We start from the raw sequence: 23,436 nt of genomic DNA on the forward strand, positions 1-23,436 counted from the left end.
GGTCTTGAGGAAATCGACGAGAACAAGATGGTGCAGTCAACAAGCAGTTCAGATGACAACATCGACCTCCACCAGTTGCCAAGCGGCTCGGAGGATGGCGATAACGGCGAGCAATCGGCAAGCGGTTCGGAGGGCGACGGGGAAATCGAACAGTCAGCAACTGCTTCCGACGAAGAGGTAGAGAAGATCAGTAACCGCTTGGCAAGCAGTCCTGTTGACAACCCCGACCAGCACCCTTCCTCTAACGAGACCTCGGAGTCTGGTGCTGCTATGGATCTCCCAACTGGTCAGCAACCAGTCGGCAACTGCTATCTATGCCGAGGACGAGCCCAAGCCGCCATTGCCCCTGACCAAGGAGAGGAAGGTAAGTGTTTATCTACTGATTGACTGTTTACTAACCAGTTACCAGCCATATGATGCCAAAGTCCGTACTGAGGCCCACCGGATGGGGTATATGGCCCCTTGTGCGAACTGCACTGACAAGTGGATTTGCGGCAAGTGGAAGCACTGTCTTCTGGTTGATCTTTTTGACTGTGAAGACGCAATTGAGAGAGACACTTGGTAGTTAAGTAGTTACGTAGAGCTGGCGACTGGTTAATGGAGAGTTTGCAAATAGTTGACTAGTGTCACGGTGCCAGCTTAGAGCCTCATTCCGGGCACGGTGCCCGGAATAACTATCGCGAGATTCTGCTTGTTCTAACCGCCTCGCTGACCGATACTTCCTGGACTCCAACGTTGATCCCATTCCTGATCTCTGAGCAACGTCTTGTTATACTAAGCGCCTGTCTGATAGTCTGATCCTGCATTCTGCCCGTGTATCTACTTCGTTATTCTGTTCTGACTACATTCCTGAGCCCGCACCTTGACACTTGCTAGGTGATTACTCACAAGTTTTTATTGATTACTTACAAACCTTGAATCTGTCGGCGCCTTTCAATTAATGCCAGTTCCTTTTCGTCATTTGCAAGGCGCTTTGCACGTACATCCTCCTCCTGTTGCTGTACCTCTGCCTCTAACTTTCTTAATTCAAGTTGCTCCCTTTTTTCCTGATTTGAAAGATGGTTATTGGTTAAGACAGCATGGTGAAGATCCTGGGAGGATTGTATAGAAGATCTGTCAAGCAGTTAGCAAGTGTCCGATGGCTGGTATATAACCAGTTGGCCTAGCTATACATTTCATCACTGTTTACCCCGTGGGCCCCAGTATCTTGGCTGGGTAGTACCTGTGATTGGGCAGGAGATGGACCTCGGATGCTTGAGGAACTTGTACTAGAACGCTGACGTTTACGTCCACGACTAACTAGTATTAGTTAGCAAGTGTTTGGCAAGCAGTTATGCAAAAAGTATCATACTACCTTGTGATCGAGACCTTTGGCTACTTGCTGAATACTAGTTAGCAAATCTTATACAAATGGAATTCCTTAAAGTATAGGTACCTTGGCGTGATTCAGAGTGTGCATAGTTAATAGGCATATTTGTATTATGATAAGAATGGTGAAAACCATACTTTTTATATTGTAGGTGTTGAACAATAACATCCTTATCAAGTTTTGCTGAGCTATTAAGTAGTTAGTTAGTGCTTGTCAAGTGGTAAGAGGCTACTTAGTACTTACTTTTTAACTGCTTGAACCAAAGGTAAATACTTTCCAGATGCATATGACTTTTGATGGGATTGCTCGACAGCATTAGTATAATTTTGCAATAAATCAAAATGATAAGGTAGAATGCCAGAGCAGGCTTTGTTTAGACCTGCTTTAATAACAGCTGGCTTTTTTTGTACTGCCCACTCGCGTACTTGCTTGCTTGGCTCTCGTGCTATAAGTAGTTAGTAGGTACTTAGCAAATGATTCATAGGTGGCTACTAACTGCTTATCAAGTCGACAATAGTGTCATAGTCCTCCTCTGATTGGCATGATAGCAATGTCATCATGCGGCTCCAAAGGTCTGACCCACGATTGCGAGTTCCAATAGCCTTTAAAATATTGCGCTGAAAGTGAACCCGGCAAAATATAACCATATGCTGTAATTGCCAGCGCCAATCACGCTTTTGAGGGTCAACTTCTGCCAAGTAATATCCAAGTCCTAATAAGATAGTTAGCTACCACTTGCCAAGTGCTTGGTTAGTACTTACCAGTGTATTGAGATGGCTCCATGTCTATAATTATACCATAGATGCCAGTCCCATGAAGATGGTTGAAATAAACATCTTTACCTGTAATCTTTTGTACAAGTTGAAATGTTCTTTTAAACAAAAGAGTATACCCCTCCCGGGTATTTATATTAGTAAAAATGCGAAGGAGCGTAATAACTAGTATAAAGCAAGTAGTTAGTAACTAATTGATAAGCAACTGCAAACTACTAGTAAAGTACTTACGTTTAGCCTGTTCATGATCAAATGTAGCAAACAATACCTCATTTATATCTTTTTCACGAATTCGTTTAAAAGACATGTCAACCTTAAATGAGAGTAAGGATGCAAGATATTGAATTTGGTTATAATGACCACAAAAGATCATCATGCCATTACTATCATGATAATATTCTTGAATATAATCCTAGTATTCATAAATTAGTAAGACATTGCTTGCGAAGTACTGGACAAGCACTTACCTTTAATTCTGGATCATGGTTTCTTAAAAAGATAACAGCATTAACATTTTGACCCTCTGGATAGGATAAAAGGCGTTGCTTCTCAATAATAGCAGCAATTTGATCCTTATTCGCCAAGGTTGCACGTAATTCTGTTGCTGTTAAGCATTGATGTTTTCTGCAAAACTCTTCAAGCTGGGGGTTTCGAAGAAACTGGGCTATAGAAAGTACTTAGCAGCTAGTTGCAATGCGGTCAGGAACCAGTTAGCAAGTACTAACCAGTTGTTATAGCAGGATCATTTATGTCCTTAGCAAGTTGCTGAATTCCTTCCATTATACGCGCTGGTGGTTTGCTTGGTGGTGGTGGTGGGTGGGTGTGAACCCCATGTGATGTAAATAATATATAAGGACATTGCTGAACATCAACTGGTATCAAAGCAGTAAACTGAACATCACATTTAATATGCTCGAGCTTTCCTAAGCCCTGAGGATGATCAATATCTAGTTAAGCAAGTTAATAAGCACTTAATAACCAGCTAGGAACCACGTAACAAGCATTCCAGGGAAACTTACTGCACCGTGTGCGTCTTGAAGTTAGTGGTTCAAATGCACCACATTCCTCTGTTGGAGGCATTATATCATGATTAAAAAGCTTTTCAAGAAACTCCAGGTCAACAGCTGTATAGCCCTGAATTTGCGCACGATAATGTATAGGGTTTTGACGGCCATCCTCATTACTACATCCAATATATGGACTGTATGTACCATCAATATTCTAAAGGGATGTTAGCAGTTGTCAACCAGTGAGAAAACAGTTAATAAGCAAGTCAGACCGGTATAGTACGCCAGTAGAATTCTGGCTTGCAGTATGGTAGCTGATTGATACAAGCATCGCCAGTTTTAAACCACTGTAGTTTGGAGCGCCATAAGCTATAGTATAATTAAAAATTGTTAGTATGTACTAGGTAAGTACTAGACAAGTAGTTAGCAAGTGTTGGAATCATACCTATATGCATTTCGTTTTCGCTCGTCAGTTTCAATCTGTTGAATACTGTGCCGAATGCTTTGCATTTGATTCCATATATCATCAGTAACCTTTGTATGATGCATAAGTTTAAGCCTTGGGCTTAAAAACTCGCAAGCTCTAATGCCAGAACATTGCCAGTTCCATTTAAATGCATAGCAATTAAGGAATGGACAGAAAATAGGTTTTCGTTGGCCATAACGCTGGCGCTTTGCATACTGTATCTATAAACCAGTTATTAAGGGTTAGGCAGCCACTGGACAAGTGCTCGCTAGGCAGTTCCCAAGTAGTAGGCAACCAGTTAACTTACCTCGCTCGCCATGACCTCTAGTTCCTCGTGTTTTTGTGACCCAGTTGCAATCACATAAGTATACCCATTTACATTTGTTTCAGGGTACTCTGGTAGATTATCAATATACTCTAAATGTAGAGTAGTTAAGATATTCTTTCCCTTTGGCTGCGTTAATGGTATTAAACCATCAAAGGGCTGCATAATATATATTAGTATTTGCAAGTAGTTAGGAAGTCATAACATACTATATTAACATCCTCTGATTGTTCCTTCAAGTAATTAGTAATTGGTCATGTAGTGGTAGCTTGAGATCGTGCCTCATTATCAGATAATACTTGTATCTAGAAAGCAATATTAGTGTTTGGTAACCAGTTGTCCACTGCTTGGTACCTGGATTATTACCTCATCTTGCTCGAACTCCAGAGGGTCACGGGGAATGGCCATGTCACTGAAATCAAAATTATGCGGTGATGACATTATGTAACCGGTTGTTAAACACTTGGCTTTGGGAAAATGTAGAACAAGGTTTATTTTACATTTCGCATCCTTACATAAAAGGTCATGCGAGATAAACCTGCTTAATAATGGTCTTGGCATCACGTGCTGGTGGGTCATCTCGCGCCACTAAAATTTGATGTCGCGCGAGATGTGTATACCTCAGGAGCGTGGTTAGAACAGAATAACAGAGTAGATACACGGGCAGAATGCAGGATTAGACTATTAGACAGGCACTTTGTATAACAAGACGTTGCTTAGAGATCAAGAATGGGATTGACATTGACGTCAAGGAAGTATTGGTCAGCTAGGTGGTTAGAACAGGCAGAACCTCGCAATCCTTATTCCGGGCACCATGGGGTCTAAATTGGCACCCTGACACTGGCTGGGTATTTCAACCTTAGGTGAAATACCTGCCCTCGTCGTCCCATTCGTCCTCGCGGGGGACCGCGGGGGACGACCGTTTATGTTTGGTGTTAGCAGATTTCAAGTACCCATGTAGATTACGTGATCACTAGCGGCGTGGCCGCTAGTTACTCCAGCCCCTTGAGGATTCGACCCCTCCATGTAGCGAAGAAAGAGATTATCAAGAAGAGTCTATCGAAGCAAAAGAATTGAGCCCTATCGTTAGAGGCATCCGCTCCTTAGTAGGCTACGTGCGGAGGTCCCATGGCGTGGCGATTCCTGTGGACGTTACTGGGTCGGTATTATGGCGTTTCGACGGAGGGATGTGAACCACCTTCGTCTGTTGAAGCGAGGCCAACGCTGAGTTTAGTCGAGTGGGTTGGGGGTAAGAAGGGCGTTTGTGCGGGAATTGTTGATAAGTATGGTCTTGATGCTTGTAGTGCTGCTGCTTCGTTTCAAAAGCATAGCTTTGCGCAGATGGACGGGCTGCTTTCGAGGCTTGTTCCTGGGGCGCAGTTTGTGGCTTCTATTAATAAGGCGAAGATTTTTGGGTGGGCCGGAGAGGATGATTCTTATGAGGCTTGGGTTAAGACGTTCAGGTCTTATGAAAATGCGGGGATTCTGCCTAGGAGGGGGCTCTTATGGAGTAGCTGGCATGGGTTGGTTGGAACGAGGGTTGCTGGGATTGGTTCTATATGTCTGTCCAGTTGGTGGTTCTCGAAGATATTGTGATTGTGGTTCTCGGGTGTAATGATCTCTACGCAGTTATATCCAGTATAGACCTCACAGCGACGCTGTGTTCTTGTTATAGGTAACTTAACATTGCAGATCAGATTGCTATGCGAAAGTCAAACTAGATGGCCGGGGCTGTAGGAACCATATAGAATAGAGACAATACGAACTGACCAGTCCATACAACAAGCGCCCTTCTACTCCTTATCAAATGATCTCCTCCTCGATATCATACGTAGTAAACTTCTGCCCAAGCATACCCCTAGGCGCCGCACCAAAAGGATTCGCAAAGGAGGCCCAGATAACCCACTCTCTGATCCACTGACCCCATGGTCCCGTGTTCTTCCGTGCCTGTGCGTTGTGTGATGCGGTATGGTAAATCTGCTCGACACGTGGTTTTCTTATCGTGTGGAAGGAGGTGCCAACGTCCTCCATAGACTGACTTGCGTCCGCCAGGAGCCTCGAGACCAAGAACACATCTTCAAGCGCCATACCCACGCCCTGCCCAGCATGAGGCTGCATTGCGTGCGCGGCGTCACCTATCAAAATGACCTTCCCACGAGACCAGCATCCGCCAAGTGGAAGGCGATAAATAGGGTAGAACTTCATGACCTCTGTTTGATCGACGAGGAGGCGAAGAGTCTCGCACCATTCTCCCTTACCCTCCGCAAGAACGCCATGCAGATTCTTCTTGAAACCCTCGATTTCATGACGTCCCTGCACTTCCCATCCATCTCTGTCTTCGTTCGCGTTGGGGATTGTCATCTCGCGCTGGAAGCCCCAGTATACTTCGTCGCCTGAGGCGGTGCAGGGGGCGCCCATGAACATGCCTTGGTTTGTGAATGTTGTTGTTAAGCCGCGGATATGTTTTGTTGCAGATTCGGGGAGGTTCGCTGTTGGGATAATGGACATTAAACCCGCAAGGCCAGAGTACTCTGGTTTTTGGGATTGGTCGACGTAGAGTTGGCGGACTGCCGAGTGTATACCGTCACAGCCGAAGAGTATATCGGCATCGGCCTTTGTTCCGTCTGCAAATATGGCAGTCACATTGCCATTCCCTTCCTCGATGCTCGTGATTCGTTTGTTGAAAAGGACTGCTATGTCAGCCTCTTTGACAGCCTTGTGCAGGACATCAACGATATCCGTCCTCTTGACACGCATGTACCCGTACCCTGTCTCCGAGCGAGAATGAGCGAAAACGTCCTTGTCCTGCGCAAGAATACTTCCGTTGAGCGAGTGCATCGCAAAATCGCTCCGGCTGCTTCCTCGGGCGAGAAGGGACTGGTATATGCCTCCACCAAGACGGTCGAACAGACGGAGGCCATTTGAGGGGATACCAATTGCACCGCCCAGTGTTGTAGGCTCGGTTCTAAGTTCGTAGATTGTGCAGCGGATGTTGGTGGTTTGGTGTAGGTGGAGGGCAAGGCTGAGGCCTGCTGGGCCGGCGCCGATGATGATTGCCTGGTTGGGTCAGGTCATGCATGTGTGAAGAGGACGAAGTAACTTACTTTTCTTGTAACAGCCATTGCTAGTCTTTCTTCAATGTCTGAATAGCATATTACCTGTCCACGTTTTTGTGGTGCTCTTATACTCGTGAGCCTCAGCGGATGTCCGCGGTCTCATTACTGTATTGGGAAGGGTACCCGCGGGATGGCCTCCAAGTGCGTTTATGCCTCCGAGCTGAAGGCTTGTTCAAGCAAGACATAGCACTTGTGTATTGGCCTCCTCTTGTTCATTCACGAACAGGATTTTCTCCCAGATATTTTCTGACAATTAACCTCGGCCTTCCATCCAAGATGCATGTCGCCCGCATTCTGGCATGGTCAATCTGGGGTATGATCTTCGAATGTCGACCAACAGCCAGAGTCAATCGAGAATAAGAAGACGATGAGACGCATGAGGAAATTCTTGAAGTGCGTGGGGGGATCAAGCTTGCTTTGGAAGAAGACAATCTTCCGTCGTGGGGAGAAGTCTCTCTTCAGACACGGGGCCCAGCAGAACCTGCACTGGATGTTGCTGGGCTTTGGCGTCCTCTATATGCAACAGTTGACTGGTATCAAGTATGCTGCCTGTCCTCTAGTCATACTAACACCCACCAACTTCTCAGTTTCATTGGCTATCACCTGCCCGTCATCATCACCGCGTACAATAGGCTCTGCATCAAACTGGTTATGTATTTAGCCCTCTGCATCTGTCTTTATAGACTTAATTTATGCTGACTTTCACCTGTCAACGGAATCGTCGTCACAGTGGCATCTTCCAGTTTTTCCTCGATTGGATACAAATACTACCTCGTTTGTACGTCTCCCCTATCCAAGGCTAGCATTATATCCCCAGTAGGCCTTCCACTGATGAATTGCCGTACGAGCCGTCTTCAACGCCTCCTTTCTGCCCATGGTGTGCTTCCTCCGCCCTATAGTCCGCGGTCTTTGCCTCGAGCAGATCGACCATGTCTTTGAAGGCCAAGGGTGCCGACGGTCTTGCCATGCACAGAGTGTTCGAGAGAGCTTCAAGGGTGCCGAGGCTATTGAGGCTAGAAGAGCAAGAACTGAGTTTGGTGTCGAGCGTACTGCGGCTAGCAGCAGTGAGAAGGATGAGCCGAACGCTGTTGGGATTGCGAATTTTGGTAAGGCGACATAAGCCTCACTCAATGATCAACATTCCTACGGTCGCTCATTCCCTATTTGAGATGGCAGCTGGTAGTTCTTTCTCGTTGGGCATGCATGGGAGACACGATGGCTCCTTCCTTGGAGGTAGCTGGGGTTGGTCGCGCGTTCTTTCAAAGTTGACAAGGCAGTCATCAGCGCCTTCCTAGTTTGACTTCTATAGCACATTATGTATCGGTCCCATCGAGCAACTTGTCCCACTGCGAGAAATCAAGGTCCGGTGCGACCGCTAGAAATTCCGACCAGAGCTGGTCCCAGTTCTCTTCCCATGGTGCTGAGCCGTCTGATAGCCCTTCTCCATCGGGTGCACCAGCCATGTTTGTACGTTCTGACAATCCCTTTAAAGGTATTGAATGCCCTTGAGAGAGATTTGCTGGTCCATTCGTGTTCAGAGCGTCTACTTCTCGTCCCTCTCTATTCAATGTCGCCATTAGGGTCCGCAGGTTCTTTTGAATCGTCTCTCGGAACCCGCAAGATTCCTCCGTTGACTTTTCGAGTGTTTCATAAGCAGCAAGTACTTTCTGCCTGCGTATTTCTGCATCCAGAGCGTTTCCGTCGAACGATACATCGGTCGCTAAAGTCAATGCCGCCAGGAAGACATGCTGCGCAACAATCCAGAATCGAGCGGGGGTGAAACCAACGCGCGTTTGTGTCTCGTCCATCGAGCGGCGCAAATCTAATACTATCTGAGCGGAGCGGACGCACGCATCGCGAGAGTACTTGTACGTCGGATCAGTCATTCCCTTAAGGTGATACGGTCGGTGCAGCCGACAGAGCCGGGTGTGTACGGAGAGATGCGCTGTCGTGCGTTGCCACACGATATAGGGGCGGTCATCACACGTTTGCTCGCCTGTTATTAGAGTGTCCTGGCTTAACTGGTAAGGACCAGGCAGGGCAGCCAGACAATCATGGAAGCGGGCATCAAGGGCTAATACTGTGTCGTAGCACGGTCCCGTACTCCACGCTATGGGCGGCATTGAGTCAACGACACCTCGACATACGGATGCTAGTTTGACACGGTAAATCAGGAATGTTGATGATGTTGGTTCGGATAGAGGCTTTGGTTTGAGCGGTTCTGTTGCGCTGATCTCAGAGTCGTCCACGTTGGCGGGAAGGTCGACGCACATGTGGCTGGGGTGGTAAAGGTAAGTCCCTTCTTGCGCAGTCCCGGAGAATGAGGATAGCCTATAAATTCATTAATTTCAGTTGCCACGTTAAAGGAGAAGGGAAATACCAATCTGTCGCGATCAAGTTCCACCAGATCCGTCTCTGGACCTCGAACTCGATGGTATTGCAGCCCTTAACCCTGCGCTCTTCCTGTCGCTTTGGTGTATCAAGAAGGTGAACCTCCATGCTCCGCGCCATCCAGTAACACTGCGATCTTAGCAGATGCCCGTCGAGTCCATGGCCACTCTCGTTCGTGATCAAGTTCGCCAAAACAATAATTGCGCTAAGACCAGTTGTTGATACAGTGGCTGATCGAAGAGACTCCACTGCGGAGCGTGCAATGTTCAAATATGTTTTGCCTCCTGCGGATGCTTCATCTTGGGTCGCTTTAAGCTTTTCAAGTAAGGTAGGAGTTGCCGAGAGCGCCGAGCCGGCGAATATCGTGAACAGTAGTGCCACTGCCGACTTGTCGTCAGTGATGCCCTCAAACAGGTTTCGATACGTCTCCTCTAATAAGTGCTTTGTTGACGAAATGTGCAATATACCCATGGTCGGGTGCATTGTCACGCTAAAGTGGTCAAACAGCTCCCTTGCTTCAGGCAGCGGCGGGAGGTACGAATGAACTTCATCTGGTACTGTTCCATTTAGTGGAGCGCCCGGGTGTGAGCAGAATGGTCGAAAGGCAAGTTGCTGAGGATTGCCTTCGGTCTGATGAGCCATCAGTTGCTGCGAGCATTCACGTATGGCATGGGTGGTAAATAGGTACCTCCTGAGACCCCAACCCTGATGCTCCGTTGCCCATCGATTCCGAGCCTCCATTTGCACGCCTGAACACAGCCTCCTCGAGCTTTTTCAACCGCTCAAGCATCTCCTCTCCACTGATGATAGTCAGCAACTCAATGCTTCAGGCCATTCTAGAGCGTACTAACCCACCCCGCTCCCCTTCCATCCTCCCCTCACCATTCACCACCCCTACATTATCCCCCGATTCTGCAACCATCCTCACCCTCTTCTGACTCCCCACCTGATCACTATATACGCACTCCATCCCCCGCTGGGCACAATTCCAGCACGGCACCTGCCGATCACAACGGCGCTTCTTTGCCCGGCATTGTTGACATGATGATGGCGGTTGGCCCCAGCTATGCGTCATTCCGGGGGGAACGCCAGCGTAGCTTCGTTTCATGATGGCATTCAAGAAGTAAAACTCTTCTTTAGATGAAGGATTTAAGCAGAGGAAGATTGTTGTGAGCAGGAGTGTCAGCCGCAACGCTTGTGGGGCCTTGGGTTTAGTTATGTTCATAGCTGAGTCATTTATGCTTGGCACATACGGATTACTGTTAGGCGGCAGTGTACTGTACTGTAGAGTAAGTACTGAGTATTTAGAGTCCTGGAAGCTAGTTGACGAGATAAATTTCAGAGTAAGTGCCTTTCTTAGCTAAATACTTATGAGTGAGGAGATTAGGTTGAACGAGGTTTGTGGTTCTCGTTTGATAGCTCGTCGTGCAGATGTATATACATTTGTGTCTGGATTTCATCATGAATAGATACTTGTCTTTGATGGGAGACGTTGTATACAGATGGGAGACACCCAAATATAACCTGGCATATCCTGATTCTACGTTTCTGTTGAGTTTGTAGATTCATGCATTCAATCATAATTATATCCCTTGTCGGCTACCTCACGGTAATCTCTAGCTACAAACTCGCCTTCCCCTCGTCCCCCAAAGCCCGATAGAAAGCCCTAACATAAGCCTCAGTATTCGAATTCCCCAACGTCCCATTCTCCATGCGATTCATCGCATACGTAAACGTCACCCCGCGCTCAAGATCCATAATCGCAATGGACCCGCCGTACCCGCCCCAAAACGCAACCTTACCATTAGGCATCCAGTCAATACCCGTGTTCCCTATTCCGAAGCCATTGCCCATTCTAAGCGGTGTGCCGAGGACGAGGTCAATTCCTTCGGCTTGCGTTTCGAAGATAAGGTCGATTGTGCTGGGTTTGAGGTATTGGTGCCCGTTTAGTGTTCCGTTGTTGGTTATTATTTGTAGGATCTTGTTGAAGCCGGAGGCATTGGAGAGACCGCCCATTGAGCCGATGCCGCTTTTGCGGAAGGCCGGTGTTGAGCTTAGACTTGCTTCCATGCGTACGCCGCGCATGGCGCGGAGAGCAATGTACATTGGATGCGTGGGCTCCGGTGCTTTATCGAGGAGACCCGGTGGAAGACCCTCGGCCGGAGGAATCATCTCGGCAATACGTCCGAATTCATTCTCATTTTGGATCCCCAGGTGGAAGTCTGCGTTGAGAGGGGTGGCGAATTCATCGGATACGAATTGCGGGAGCGGTTTGCCGGAGACGCGCTTGACCAGTTCACCGATTAAGAGGCCCTGCGAGACGAGGTGGTATCCTGATGCTGTGCCGGGTTCCCACCATGGTTTCTGCGCGACAAGTTTCTCCGTTGCGACGTCCTGGTTGTCGAGGAGGGTTCCGACGTCAATTGGCGGGTCCCAGGCTGGTAGGCCCGATGTGTGTGAGAGGAAGTGCTTGACTTTAACAGGGCGCTTATCCTCTGTGTCGAAGGCGGGCCAGTATTTATGTACGGGGTCGTCGAGACTCAGTTGGCCGCGGTCGACGAGGAGGAGGACTGCAAGGGCGGATATTGTTTTGCTGATTGACCAGACGGGGGCGATGGTGTCGCGCTTCCAGGGCTGGCTGAGATCGGGCTTCGCGTATCCGCCCCAGAGGTCGACGGCGGTTTTGCCATTGATGGAGACGCAGACCGAGGCGCCGACTTCTTTGCCGGATTTGATGTGCTCGGTGAAGACGTCGCGGAGGGCGTTGAAGCGCTGGTCGCAGTGGCCTTCGATGGACGCCATAGTGAGGTTGGGATGTTAGAGAAACCGACAGGGAGGAAAGGGAAAGATTAAGAAAGAGGAAGAGGGGCATATAAAGAGCAGTTGTCGTCATGTCGACTCATGCTGGGCCGAGGTACGCAGTGGGGAAAGGCGTGGCGATCCTGTTCCTGACCTGTTCCACTTTCCCACTGGCTGGTTTGGCGGCAATTCTTGCCGTTTCTGCAGCTTTGTGATATGATTATATTGTAGATTGGTAAGCATCTATATCTTTGAAGGACTAGTTTAAATAGGGTGAGACTTTAGCCATTGGGGCCGAGAATGATAACAGTTTTAGTTCCGTCCGCGGCCAGCCGAGATGTGTGATGGCAGCCATCGGCAGTCATTTGGACATTCTGTAAATAAGCACTATAGTGACTGACAAGGAGAGACCCAGTGAGCTGACAACAATAACTTTTGTTAAGTGGAACTGCTGAACAATATTAGGCAATGGCTTTGTAGGCGCCCAGAGAGACAACGTGCGGGGTACCGTCTATAGTACCAACAACCCTAAACAGAACTTAGCTAAACAATATCGAATCAAAAGTGCTTATAATTGAGCAGAAGCGCACAGAATATGATTATTGATAGCGCATCTTAAATTGAAGAACAAAATGAAGAACGTACAATTAGTCCTGGCAGAGTCTTTTGATACGCTTCATTTGTGCGCTGCATTGACGAGTACCACGGCAGCAAGTCGTACCTCCCACAATTACAATCCATAGGGCAGGAACGCCCCAGTCATTGCTTCCTAAAGCGAGACGTCGCAATGAACAAGGCAGGAACAACTGGCAGTGGGTGTTCATTTTAATCAGGGATAGTGTTCTATCCGGACGACCCACGACAATATGTGCACTAAATTCAAGACTCGATATGAAGGGTGATATGTTCCCTGGTAATTCAGGGACTTCAGGGCCGAGTGGTGTCCAGTTTGATGCTAAGTATTCTGAGACCCGTCTTATTTTGTCATTGTCACTTTTGGGCCATTTGGTGACATGATGCCGTATGTTAGTGCCAGGGTATTTGCGTCTTGTGGGTGGAGAGTGGGATTATTGGGGCTGTCTTTAAAGGAGCCGGTGGTGAGGTCCTAGAGGTGCCTTAGGATAGAGGATTTGAGGCCTTCTACACGGGCGAGGTAGTATTTTGCTGAACTGGAGGTGCTATTGTTGTCTGTGGATGGGTGTGTATATCTAATCCAGAATATCCTCTCCGCTGCGCAGGTGAGGGCGCGGTATAACCCATTCATCACATCAGTTCAAACACATAGATATACTTTGGATAAACAGGAAAACAAGTATCAATCCCAGAGGTACATTCGCTGTCAGAACAGAAAGATACAAGCGCAACTTACAACATACTGCCCGACGCGCGCTCAGTCCCGTAAGTAAACCTCCCCCAGTCCTCATCGCCCGTGAGATTCATTACACCCCGTGATGAAATAAGGCTCAACAGGCGCTCGAGACCCTTTATGAACTGTGGCCAGATTTGAATGATGTAGTCACTGTCGCCGGTGTACAGGAGGTAATTGTATGTACCGATGAGGTGCCAGAGGTGGCATGCTGTGTTCAGTCCCGTCAATATATGAAGGCAATGACATGATACTGTTGGGATGAGACACGAAGGGGAGACGAGGAAGGGACGTACTATCACTCCCCCAATCTAAATTCGGTGGACCCGATTTTGGGAATTGCCCGTTTGACGCCTATACCAGCGCCACAACCTAACAGTTAGCACGAGCATAACATCCAGACAGGACAAATTAGAAAAAAAAAAAAAAAAAGAATGGTTCTCCATACCTGATTCACATAAATAACATCCAAAGCCCCCACCACACTCCCCCCACCCCCCGTAGAAACAAATACACTAGGCACCGCAACACCCATATCACCCGCCCAGACAAACCGATTCCTTTTCGCGCCGTCAACAAGCACGGAGCTGGAATTGCTGATGATTTCGACACTATCCCACCAGTCTAATTTATTGGGATTGGGCGTCTGCATCCCTGCATCACGGGGGATGCAATTACTCTATATTGTCCATGTGCCAGCGTACTAGATTTTATTGAGCAAAGGATTGGAGAAGTGGAAGGATATATTGAGGGGTATATTCTAGATAGTAACTGCGATTGTGGCGTTGGAATACTGAGAAGCGTGGATGGATTCGTCCTCGTCGAGGAATAGAGTAAGATATCAGAATCCACCACGCATTTTGGCTCGAGACATAGAGTATTATCCCTTCCGGGTTTCAGAGAAGCATATATAGCGCCTTATATACCCTGGCTACCGGGCGAACTATCTGACTCTCGACCGATGTCGTTTATTGATTCGGTGAAGGCGAGGCCGAGTCTTGCTGTTTCTGTATTAGGGGTCGAACCGGTTGCAATGTAGTCGAAAGAAACGAGACCGCCAACTTCTATTCCACAGTCTAGGACTATTTTCCGTTGAACGTTGTCAAGTGTGATCATTGTGCTGTTTAATGTAATCGGATATACAATCCCGGCTTGATAGATCCAGCATTCTTTTAGGGTGAACAGTCCGACTCGATGGCGCGAAGACATTTTCTTCCCAGGGTCCAGGGGAGGAGGATTCAAGGGGTCCAGTGCTTGATGTATCTAGATAGCAATCCTGTGCTACGGAGGTACCAGCCGTGGTGAATATTGTGAATTTAGGAATGCAAGAACGTAAACCATTTAGAAGGAATTAACATATGCTGCCTGAGAAAGCACAAGACAGAAAAAGGAGCAAAACCAGAGGTGCCAGTACTTCGGTAAATAAATAAAAAAATCGGTATGCTTCTATGAGCGGTTATATATCGACTGTGTCTGTGTCCAAGGCGTTGCGTAAGGTTGCCCACCACCTGGACCATTTCCCAGCTCGGATACAGTATTGTCGAACGGGTGAATATCGTTCTCTGGGCAGGCATGCCAAGGAGCCCATAGAGGGCGGCTTTAGTTATCTTCTGACTTCCATTATGTCTTCACAGGTATTCTCCCGATCCTGACATAGAAAAGCCGATTTGCAGGGTCTACCTATGCGCCAAGAAGCCATGGGATTGCGGGGATGTGATCATGGCTAGAGGATTTCTTGGGCGAGTAAAGAGTAAAAGGTACTTGAGGGATCTAAGGGAAATATAGGTTCGACCATACTAATACTGTCTATTATATTGTGTCTATCTCTTGCCTAGACATCCTATGAAAGGTGCGGTAACCGGCCGCCTCTGGGCTGCATCAAGCCTTCTTCACGACAAGGAGGAAACCCTGCGAGGAACCCTTGAGCTTCTCCTTGCCCTCTGAAAGTCCTCCCTCTCTCAGTAAACGCTCGACATCCCTTCTAAACACCCGTACAAGGTCTTGCTCCGTCCCGACAGCCTCCGGGTGCTCCTCCCTCCACCTTGTAACAGGACTCATGGTTCCAAGCATCTTCTCAAAGGCAGCCATATCCACCTCGGGAGCGCCCATCGCCAGGAATTCCTCCGTGCTATCCCAGTCTCTCCGGTAAAACTGTTCCTTGGGGAACTCAGGCACGGCTGGTTCTACGGTCCACGGCAAGCCAAGATCCTTGTACAGCCCGCGAGTCAACAGATTTCCCGGTAGAAAGTACTTGGATATATCCTCCTCAAACTTGTCAATTCGGGCCTGAATAGCGTCGACGTTTGGTGTCCCTGGCTCGACGCGCAGGTTGCCGCTTCCCCAAATCGCGACGGAACCACCGGGCTTCAGGACACGGGCAGCAGATTTCCAGAACTTGGGCATGTCAAACCAGTGGGCGGCGGTGGCAGCGACGATTAAATCGATGGAGGCGTCAGCAATGGGTGGGGATAGATTGCTGCCTAGATCCTCAGCAGTGGAGACTTCAAAGCGCAATGGTTGCGTGGACTGATCGCTTCCCGGTACCGGCGGGGTGAGTTTGTTGAGCGAACGCGCTGTCGCTATCATCCCCTCCGACGGGTCGAGTCCAGTGGTTTGTTTAAAGTGCTTGCTGAGGTTGGTGGCAACATTTCCTGGTCCACAGCCAACGTCGATAAGGGCATCCAGTTGTCCGCCCGTCGCGGTGTGGTGGTCGACAATGGCATTGTAAAGCTTGGGATGGTAGTCCAGCCGGTTCTGGGCGTAGTTCTTGCCCTGGTCGGTTGTGTAGTCGCGGAATGTCTTTTCAGGAGTGGTCATTGTGAGGAATAAGTAGCAGTTGGGTCACTGGTGGAAACAATAGAGCAAAGGAATAGTGAGTTTTATAGTGAAGATACCGAGATGTCAATGCTGGGGCCGTTGAGGGGAGTTGGGAACGGGCAGAGCACACGATACTCGATCAGGCAAAGTGCTACGAAACGCAATCCTTCCCCGGTTAGATCGGCTTTTTCGCTGCGTCATCTGGGGTCTGGATTGCGATGGATGTGGTGGTTTGCGACCGTCGGCGCTTTCTATACCCGGACTCCGATCAAGACGTCTGGATACCAAATTCCCTTTATCGGTGACGCCTGCTGGTATACTGCTCAGTACAAATACCTATATCTGGACGATAGATGGTTCAACCCTGGCAAAATATCTTGTTGGTCCGCGGCATGGTGATTCGAGGTTACCTAACAGTTAGGGCTCGGTCGCGTCTCTCAGCTTGAACATGATCTTCTTGAGACCAACGTATCCCTGATACTTTCTTCAGTCGAGTATGGTCGCTCTCAAAATTGTCTGACGAGATGGAAGTGCGCGATAATCCGTAGCCAGAAGTGGCAAGAAGGCGACAAGAAGGCGATGCTAGCAGTAGGGTGTCAAGAGCCTCGACAGTGGGATACCAGTCGGCACCATTAGCAAGATTGGTAAGATTGGCAAGATTGCTGCTGAGGCGACTGAATGTAAGTGATACGCGGTGGCCTGTGCGATGTTGTTACCAGATACCTGCTTTGGAAGAAGAAATCAGTGTCATCTGGATGGACGAGCCAGAAGCACATCGACAGAAATCGATAGGGTCGTGAGAGATCTATGTGGCTGCAATGCTCCTTCCCCTTTTCGCATATGAAGTGCCCCAGGTCGTACCTTCCTCGTTGTGCTTGTGAATGTATGATCGAAGGAGGAAAGAGCGACCGGCGGGCTTAAAGTCGTTCCTTCCTTGAAGATTGAACTGGATGGAGAGTCGTCGGAGACCGTGGCAGCGGGAAGAAAGTGTTGGATTCTTCTTCACAAGACCAGACCTCTTTATCCATTTGCAGGATGTCGCAGATTGACAAGGACGAGTCAGGGCGATCACTAGCTGCACGTTTTCAGCACATGGTATCCTCTGACTCGGGGCTTTCTCGTCATCGCAAACTTGGAAAACAGTGCAAGGATGAGATAGATTGGACGAGATGAATACGATGTTTCCGACGATGGAAATAGATTAAAGCCCTGGATTAGATACACGAACTAAACAGTATACGCGATACGAACAGTGACAGATCAATCAGCAAGCACTACTCGCTACTCGTATTGCGTATACCGTTCCTCGCTCATCGTTTATCGTGGCGCAGATGAAGAGGATCTGCAACGACCGCTGGCTTCCGAACCTAGGATCGCCAATATGCCTTCCTTCTGGGGTATCTGTACAGGGGCATTGTGGGCCTTTCCATGGAATACGTTGATACGCACCATGGACCCCGCGCTTCTCCCAGAATCTTCAAGACGTATAAGTACCCTGGATCCCATGAGCGTTGCCTAATTTCTCAGCATCAACCGGCGCAACATGTTATACCAGTCTGAGATTCTTTCGCCGGCCAGTTCTGGCCCGGTTGCGGTGTTGGGACTTCTCTTGTTGGGGTCTGTATACTACCTTCTTCGCAACTCGCTGTCGCATCCTGTTGTCAATGGCAAGGAACGATGGGAGTTTGGAAATGCGCAGGTGAAGGAACGTTTCTTCGCAAACGCCAAAAGCCTGATCGAGGAGGGACTTGCTAAGGTATGATCATTTTTCGCCCAGGTGGTTCTGTACTAATCAAGGTGTTCGATAGTGGCCAGCGTTTAACATCGCCACCGAGAATGGATACCGTCTTGTCCTGGGCCCCAAGTACATCCCCGAGATTCGCAGCCACGAGGCCCTCGACTTCAACAAAGCGATTGCCAACGACTTTCACGCCAACGTCCGCGGGTTCGAACCGTTTCTGGAAGGCCTCAAGGGAGACAACATTGTGCAGGATGCGGTCAGAATGAAGTTGACACAAAGCCTTGGCCAAGTCACAAAGCCATTGTCGGAAGAGTCAGCCCTAGCTCTGCAAACACAATGGACCGATAACTATGGTGGGTGAAGTCTGCAGTAAGATGCGACCGATGACTGACGATCTTAAGAATGGCATTCCATCTCGCTCAAGACAACTATTCTCGACATCGTTGCGCAGCTTTCCTCCAAGGTCTTCTTGGGCGACCAGATCTGTCGCAACCCCGACTGGCTTCGCATCACAGTTGCTTACACCGTCGATTCATTCCAGGCCGCCGAGGGCCTGCGCGCGTGGCCAAAGTTCTTGCGACCTGTCGTTGCTTATTTCCTCCCTGGTACTCGGAAGATTCAGGCGGAGCTGAAAGAATCTCGCGATATCATCAGACCTGTACTGGAGAAACGTCGACAGGAGAAGCAAGCTGCCATCGACCGCGGCGAGCAGCCTTCCCGATACAACGACGCGATGGAATGGATAGAGCAATGCGCCAAAGGCCGCCCATACGACCCAGCTGCTGTACAACTTTCCATTTCCCTGGCAGCGATCCATACTACATCCGACATGCTTACCCAGGTGCTGTATGATATTCAGGCGCAGGAGGGCCTGGCGAATGCGATGCGAGAGGAGATTGTCACTGTCATCCAGGCAGAGGGCTGGCAAAAGACTACCCTTTATAAGCTGAAACTCATGGACAGTGTGTTAAAGGAGAGCCAGCGAATGAAGCCAACTAGCTTTGGTAAGTCTCCTATACCCAATGATCTTGAGCAATCACTAATATAACTCCAGTATCCATGCGCAGAATGGCCGATAAGACATTCAAACTCTCCGACGGCACCGTTGTTCCCAAGAACTCGCAGATATTCGTCCCAGCCAACCAGTGGGACGAGACTCTCTACCCCTCGCCATACAAGTTCGACCCCTACCGATTCCTCAAGCTCCGTGAACAGCCCGGTCACGAAACATCTGCGCAACTTGTATCTCCCTCGCCCGAGCACATGGGCTTTGGATTTGGCAAGCACGCCTGCCCAGGTCGATTCTTTGCGGCCAACGAGCTCAAGATTGCTCTTTGCCACATTCTGCTCAAGTATGACTTTAGACTGCCAGAGGGCGAGAAGGAGCCGAAGCCGATTATCAGGGGAACGGGGATGATTGCGCACCCCATGACGAAGATGGAGATTCGCAGGAGAGACCCTGAGATTGAGTTATGATTTATGGATGTAACTATGCAAATAATGTACATAAAATATCCACGGACTCCGCGGTCCGGTTGGCCCCGGTTCCAGAGCACTTTCCTAATCCGGCCAAGCGCTGTAGATCGTCCAAGCCAATTCTTCCTTCCCAATTCATTATCTTGTTCTAGAGGTCTACAATCCCTTTCTGTAATCATGCCCACCGGAATCCAGAAGCCAACCAGGCGATACCATAAAAAGTCACGCACTGGATGCACGGGGTGTCGCTCTCGCCGAATCAAGGTACGCCACCCACCCTTTACATATACACCTTCTTATATTGATATCATCAGTGCGATGAAACACATCCATTATGCGCCAATTGCCAGCGCGCAGGCTTAGATTGCCACTATACTGCACGGAGCCAGAGTCAACCCCCATCAGCGGCCAACTCTCCCCGGTATGAGTTTGGGACTCCCTCGCCACATAGTACGACTTCACCGACCGGAGGTGGAGGGTGTAATGGCATCCCCCAATCAGCAACACTACCAACACCACTCCCCCAAACACCAACCCCAGCATCAAATTCAACCTTCGACATGCTCGACCTCTCCCTAATGCACCACTACACAGCCAACACATCAACATCCCTCTTCGGCGAAGCCCAGCGCATCCTCTGGCAAATCGAGATTCCGCATATGGCGCGCTCCAGTCCCCTCCTCATGCATGGCCTATTAGCAACAGCCGCACTGCACATGGCCTACTTGACTAAAGATGAGTCTGATTCAGCCGTTTATACTTCCCGCGCGCTGTACCATCATAGTCTTGGTCTGGGACTTTTTAATGCGGGAATTTCGGGGCTGCGCGCTGAGAATCGTGATAGTCCCGTGCTGTTTACGTTTGGGTTGTGTTTGGTTATTTGGGCTTATGCTTCGCCTACTTTACCTACTGCGAATCCTGGGGATGGGGTTGGAGTTGGGGAGGGAAGGGGGGAGGGGAGTGGGAGTGGTAACGGTGGCAGTGACAGCGCAGCAGACCTCGCGAAACTCCTTGCATCCCTTGAACTCGTCCGCGGGAATAAGGTCATTTTTGAACTTTCCAGCGAGATGATCCTCTCGCAGCCAATTGGGAAGTTTACGATGCCGTCGAGCTCGAATAACAACCTGTCCCCATCTGAAACTCAAACACAATCACTCTCAACCTCCTCAACACCCTCCCAACCAGCCCTCGTCCAACAACATCCCTCCCCACCACCCCCATCTCAAGACGACCTGAAAACCCTAACAACAACCACCCTCACCCACCTGCGCAACACCATAGCAACAGACTACATAGACACCCTAGCAATCTCCCTCCTAGAGCACGGGCTACACGAGACCCTTTCAACCTCAGCATACGACATGCGGCAACCACTCGGCTGGCCCGCCCTAGTCGACACCCCCTTCTGGGAGCGCGTGCGGCGCCGAAAGCCCTCTGCGCTGGTGATTTTAGCGCATTATGCGGTTATATTGGCGCTTTATGAGGGGAGGGCTTGGTGGTTGAGGGGGTGGGCTGGGCGGTTGCTAGATGCTGTTGAGGGGGTGCTGGGAGGGTTGGAGGGGGATGCGAGGGGGGTGGAGTGGAGGGGGTGTTTGGGTGGTGTTAGGGGGTTGGTGGAGAGGATTAAGGGGAGTTGAGATGGGGATTCTCGGCTTTGAGGACCGATATAGCTGTAGTAAGGGAGTTGGTGTGTATGTTTGGCGGTTGGCGAGCCGCGATGGCTGGCGTAGGTAAAGGCGTATCATATATAAAATAGAATTTGCTTTGTGAATGGCAAGTGGGTACGGAGTACTGTGACACAAAATACTAGCCATGATATCATTATAATCCAACCTTTTGATCCCTTAAAGGCCGAATCATACTGAGGCCAGATTGTGCAACGAGCTGGATGTCGCACACGATCTCTTCTCTTCAACCTCACAACCAAATCCTCAACATCCGCCACCCAAAACGACCGAACCTTCCATGGCGTCTCGGGCTCAACAAACTCCGCATCAAACCGCAGCAAGAACTGGCTAACGAACTTGTAGACCTCAACTGTAGCTAGATTCCGGCCGATACATGTTCGCGAGCCATGTCCGAAATGTATCAATCTGTTGGCTCCCGGCTTATTCTACTGTCTCTACACATGGATCTGTGGTAGGGTACCAGGTATGGTTGGTTGATTTACACTTGCAAGATCCCTCTCCATTTTCTTCATCTGATCCTGCGTGCTCCCCTCCCCGGGTATCCAGCGCTCCGGTCTCCAGACATTAGCGTCAGGACCGAATATCCTTTGACACCGATTCTGAGCTATTGGACTCATGGAGATAGTTGCAGAGGGCGGGATGAAGTGTCCATCGAATTTAATGTCTTGGTCAGGTGCTTTACGGGGTAATTGGTAGACGATACTCGGGTGCATGCGGAATCCCTCTCTGATGCAAGCTGTCAGGAACGGGAGATACTTTAGGGTTGAATAGTCGAGCATCTGATCCGAGACCTGCGAGGCAGCCTTGTCCAGCTCAGATTGAAGACGCTCCTAGCAAGGCTTATTTTGAATGATGTATCCCAGTACAGCTTTTATGGCGGCAGATGTCGTATCTGCGCCGGCGGCAAGGAGATTGCCTACCTCTGCCATAATTTCAGGTATTGTGGCTGGTCTGCCAGTGGGGTCTTTCATGGCTAGGAAGTGATCGAGCATATCGTTTTGCTGTTTCTTTCCCTCTGCGTTGACCTTCATCCGCTTAATCACCTGCTCGGTGGAAATCCTCTTGAATGCAGCTGTGAAGTGGGATTGTTGAGGACTTAGTCGCTTCATCAGCTGCGTTACGAGTGGGTACATAATGAGAACTGATTGACCGGTTAGGTTACCGAGATTGGAAGCCCAGAAGAAGCCCTCGCGACTGGATTTTATATAGTTGTCTGCGTCTTTGCCGTCCTTGACAAATCCCATGGGCTCGTTGACGCAGAGCTTCCCGACGACGTCGTATGCGAAGAATGAGGCCCAGTCGCTTAAGCTTACTGGACCCGTTTCAGCGACTTAATTGAATTGGTCCCACACCATGTCTAGTACAGTCTGTAGCTTGTCTTCTTGTGACAGGATATAAGACATGCTATAGACAGGAGAGACCCTTCTGCGGAGGAACGCATGTTCGGCGGGGTCTGTTGCGTTGAAGAACTGCATTTCTTGGTTCGATGGGATCTTACGAGGATCTGAGAAGCGTCTACTCACTCCATTCGACATCCCGAAGGACTTTCCTAGTGGCTTCCAGGTATCATACCAGTTTGTCTGTTATAGAGTCAGCATTCAGCGTCTATCAATCCGAATGTAGGAATTGACCTTTCTAATCCCGTGCTGATAGCTGTATACCGTCCCGGCTAGATTTGGATGGACGACACTAATTTCATCCGGGGCAATTCGAACAACAGAGCCATACATCTTGTAAAGCGCTAGATATCGTCATGCCATGTCCCTGAAATAGCGGTATGTCCGCCACAGCCCCGTGCTCCGTGCCAGCAAGGGTTCGGGAATAGTGTTCAAATGATGAAGCCAAAGGCGATAGGCGACAGCAAGAAATAGAAAGGCGAAGGTGAGCAAGGTATGATACATGATAAATGACAGTACATTGCGGTCTGCGAACGGCATCCTGTTGTTTATGTGACTAGGTTTCGCCAGGCGGCGAGGGGATCTGAGAAGTAAGGGGGGGATACAACATACATAGTACGAGATCCCTCTGGGTGTTTCTGGAACAGCCACTTGTATTGGACCAAGCTCCTCCCGTCGAGTAAGCGCAGAATAGGGCTCTTACTT

At 49.1% G+C, this 23,436-nt stretch overlaps 8 protein-coding genes across 8 annotated transcripts; 3 read left to right on the forward strand and 5 right to left on the reverse strand.

Moving 5' to 3' along the window:
* Positions 1–27: 27 nt before the first annotated feature.
* BDV14DRAFT_201277 (uncharacterized protein) lies at positions 28–565 on the forward strand (the record flags this gene model as incomplete). Its single annotated transcript, XM_073773718.1, has 2 exons — positions 28–364; positions 426–565. 2 exons carry the CDS (start codon positions 28–30, stop codon positions 563–565), a joined length of 477 nt encoding a protein of 158 aa, XP_073626987.1.
* Positions 566–5,743: 5,178 nt separating this feature from the next.
* BDV14DRAFT_209569 (FAD-dependent oxidoreductase) lies at positions 5,744–7,062 on the reverse strand (the record flags this gene model as incomplete). The annotated part of the gene is made up of 2 exons (XM_073775674.1): positions 5,744–6,997; positions 7,045–7,062. The coding sequence occupies 2 exons, from the start codon at positions 7,060–7,062 to the stop codon at positions 5,744–5,746; spliced, it is 1,272 nt and encodes a 423-aa protein (XP_073626988.1).
* Positions 7,063–8,360: 1,298 nt separating this feature from the next.
* On the reverse strand, positions 8,361–10,645 carry BDV14DRAFT_209572 (Zn(II)2Cys6 transcription factor). Its single transcript, XM_073775675.1, has 4 exons — positions 10,299–10,645; positions 10,136–10,247; positions 9,437–10,077; positions 8,361–9,387 (listed from the first exon to the last, which is right to left on the reverse strand). The coding sequence occupies exons 1-4, from the start codon at positions 10,553–10,555 to the stop codon at positions 8,370–8,372; spliced, it is 2,028 nt and encodes a 675-aa protein (XP_073626989.1). The 5' UTR covers positions 10,556–10,645; the 3' UTR covers positions 8,361–8,369.
* A 324-nt stretch (positions 10,646–10,969) lies between these two features.
* BDV14DRAFT_175534 (serine hydrolase domain-containing protein) lies at positions 10,970–12,274 on the reverse strand. Its single transcript, XM_073769090.1, has one exon. It carries the CDS (start codon positions 12,247–12,249, stop codon positions 11,068–11,070), a length of 1,182 nt encoding a protein of 393 aa, XP_073626990.1. The 5' UTR covers positions 12,250–12,274; the 3' UTR covers positions 10,970–11,067.
* Positions 12,275–15,401: 3,127 nt separating this feature from the next.
* Positions 15,402–16,549, reverse strand: BDV14DRAFT_175535 (putative S-adenosylmethionine-dependent methyltransferase). Its single transcript, XM_073769091.1, has one exon. The coding sequence runs from the start codon at positions 16,427–16,429 to the stop codon at positions 15,491–15,493; it is 939 nt and encodes a 312-aa protein (XP_073626991.1). The 5' UTR covers positions 16,430–16,549; the 3' UTR covers positions 15,402–15,490.
* A 1,038-nt stretch (positions 16,550–17,587) lies between these two features.
* On the forward strand, positions 17,588–19,676 carry BDV14DRAFT_209576 (cytochrome P450). The gene is made up of 4 exons (XM_073775676.1): positions 17,588–18,185; positions 18,238–18,523; positions 18,572–19,174; positions 19,225–19,676. Exons 1-4 carry the CDS (start codon positions 17,973–17,975, stop codon positions 19,644–19,646), a joined length of 1,524 nt encoding a protein of 507 aa, XP_073626992.1. The 5' UTR covers positions 17,588–17,972; the 3' UTR covers positions 19,647–19,676.
* A 147-nt stretch (positions 19,677–19,823) lies between these two features.
* Positions 19,824–21,283, forward strand: BDV14DRAFT_201283 (Zn(II)2Cys6 transcription factor; the record flags this gene model as incomplete). Its single annotated transcript, XM_073773719.1, has 2 exons — positions 19,824–19,910; positions 19,961–21,283. 2 exons carry the CDS (start codon positions 19,824–19,826, stop codon positions 21,281–21,283), a joined length of 1,410 nt encoding a protein of 469 aa, XP_073626993.1.
* A 938-nt stretch (positions 21,284–22,221) lies between these two features.
* On the reverse strand, positions 22,222–23,049 carry BDV14DRAFT_175540 (uncharacterized protein). The gene is made up of 2 exons (XM_073769092.1): positions 22,966–23,049; positions 22,222–22,914 (listed from the first exon to the last, which is right to left on the reverse strand). Exon 2 carries the CDS (start codon positions 22,867–22,869, stop codon positions 22,666–22,668), a length of 204 nt encoding a protein of 67 aa, XP_073626994.1. The 5' UTR covers positions 22,870–22,914; positions 22,966–23,049; the 3' UTR covers positions 22,222–22,665.
* Between the last annotated feature and the right edge of the window lie 387 nt (positions 23,050–23,436).

The sequence above is a fragment of the Aspergillus stella-maris genome, assembly GCF_047715825.1.
Source record: "Aspergillus stella-maris strain CBS 113639 unplaced genomic scaffold BDV14scaffold_36, whole genome shotgun sequence".
Lineage (NCBI taxonomy): Eukaryota > Fungi > Ascomycota > Eurotiomycetes > Eurotiales > Aspergillaceae > Aspergillus > Aspergillus stella-maris.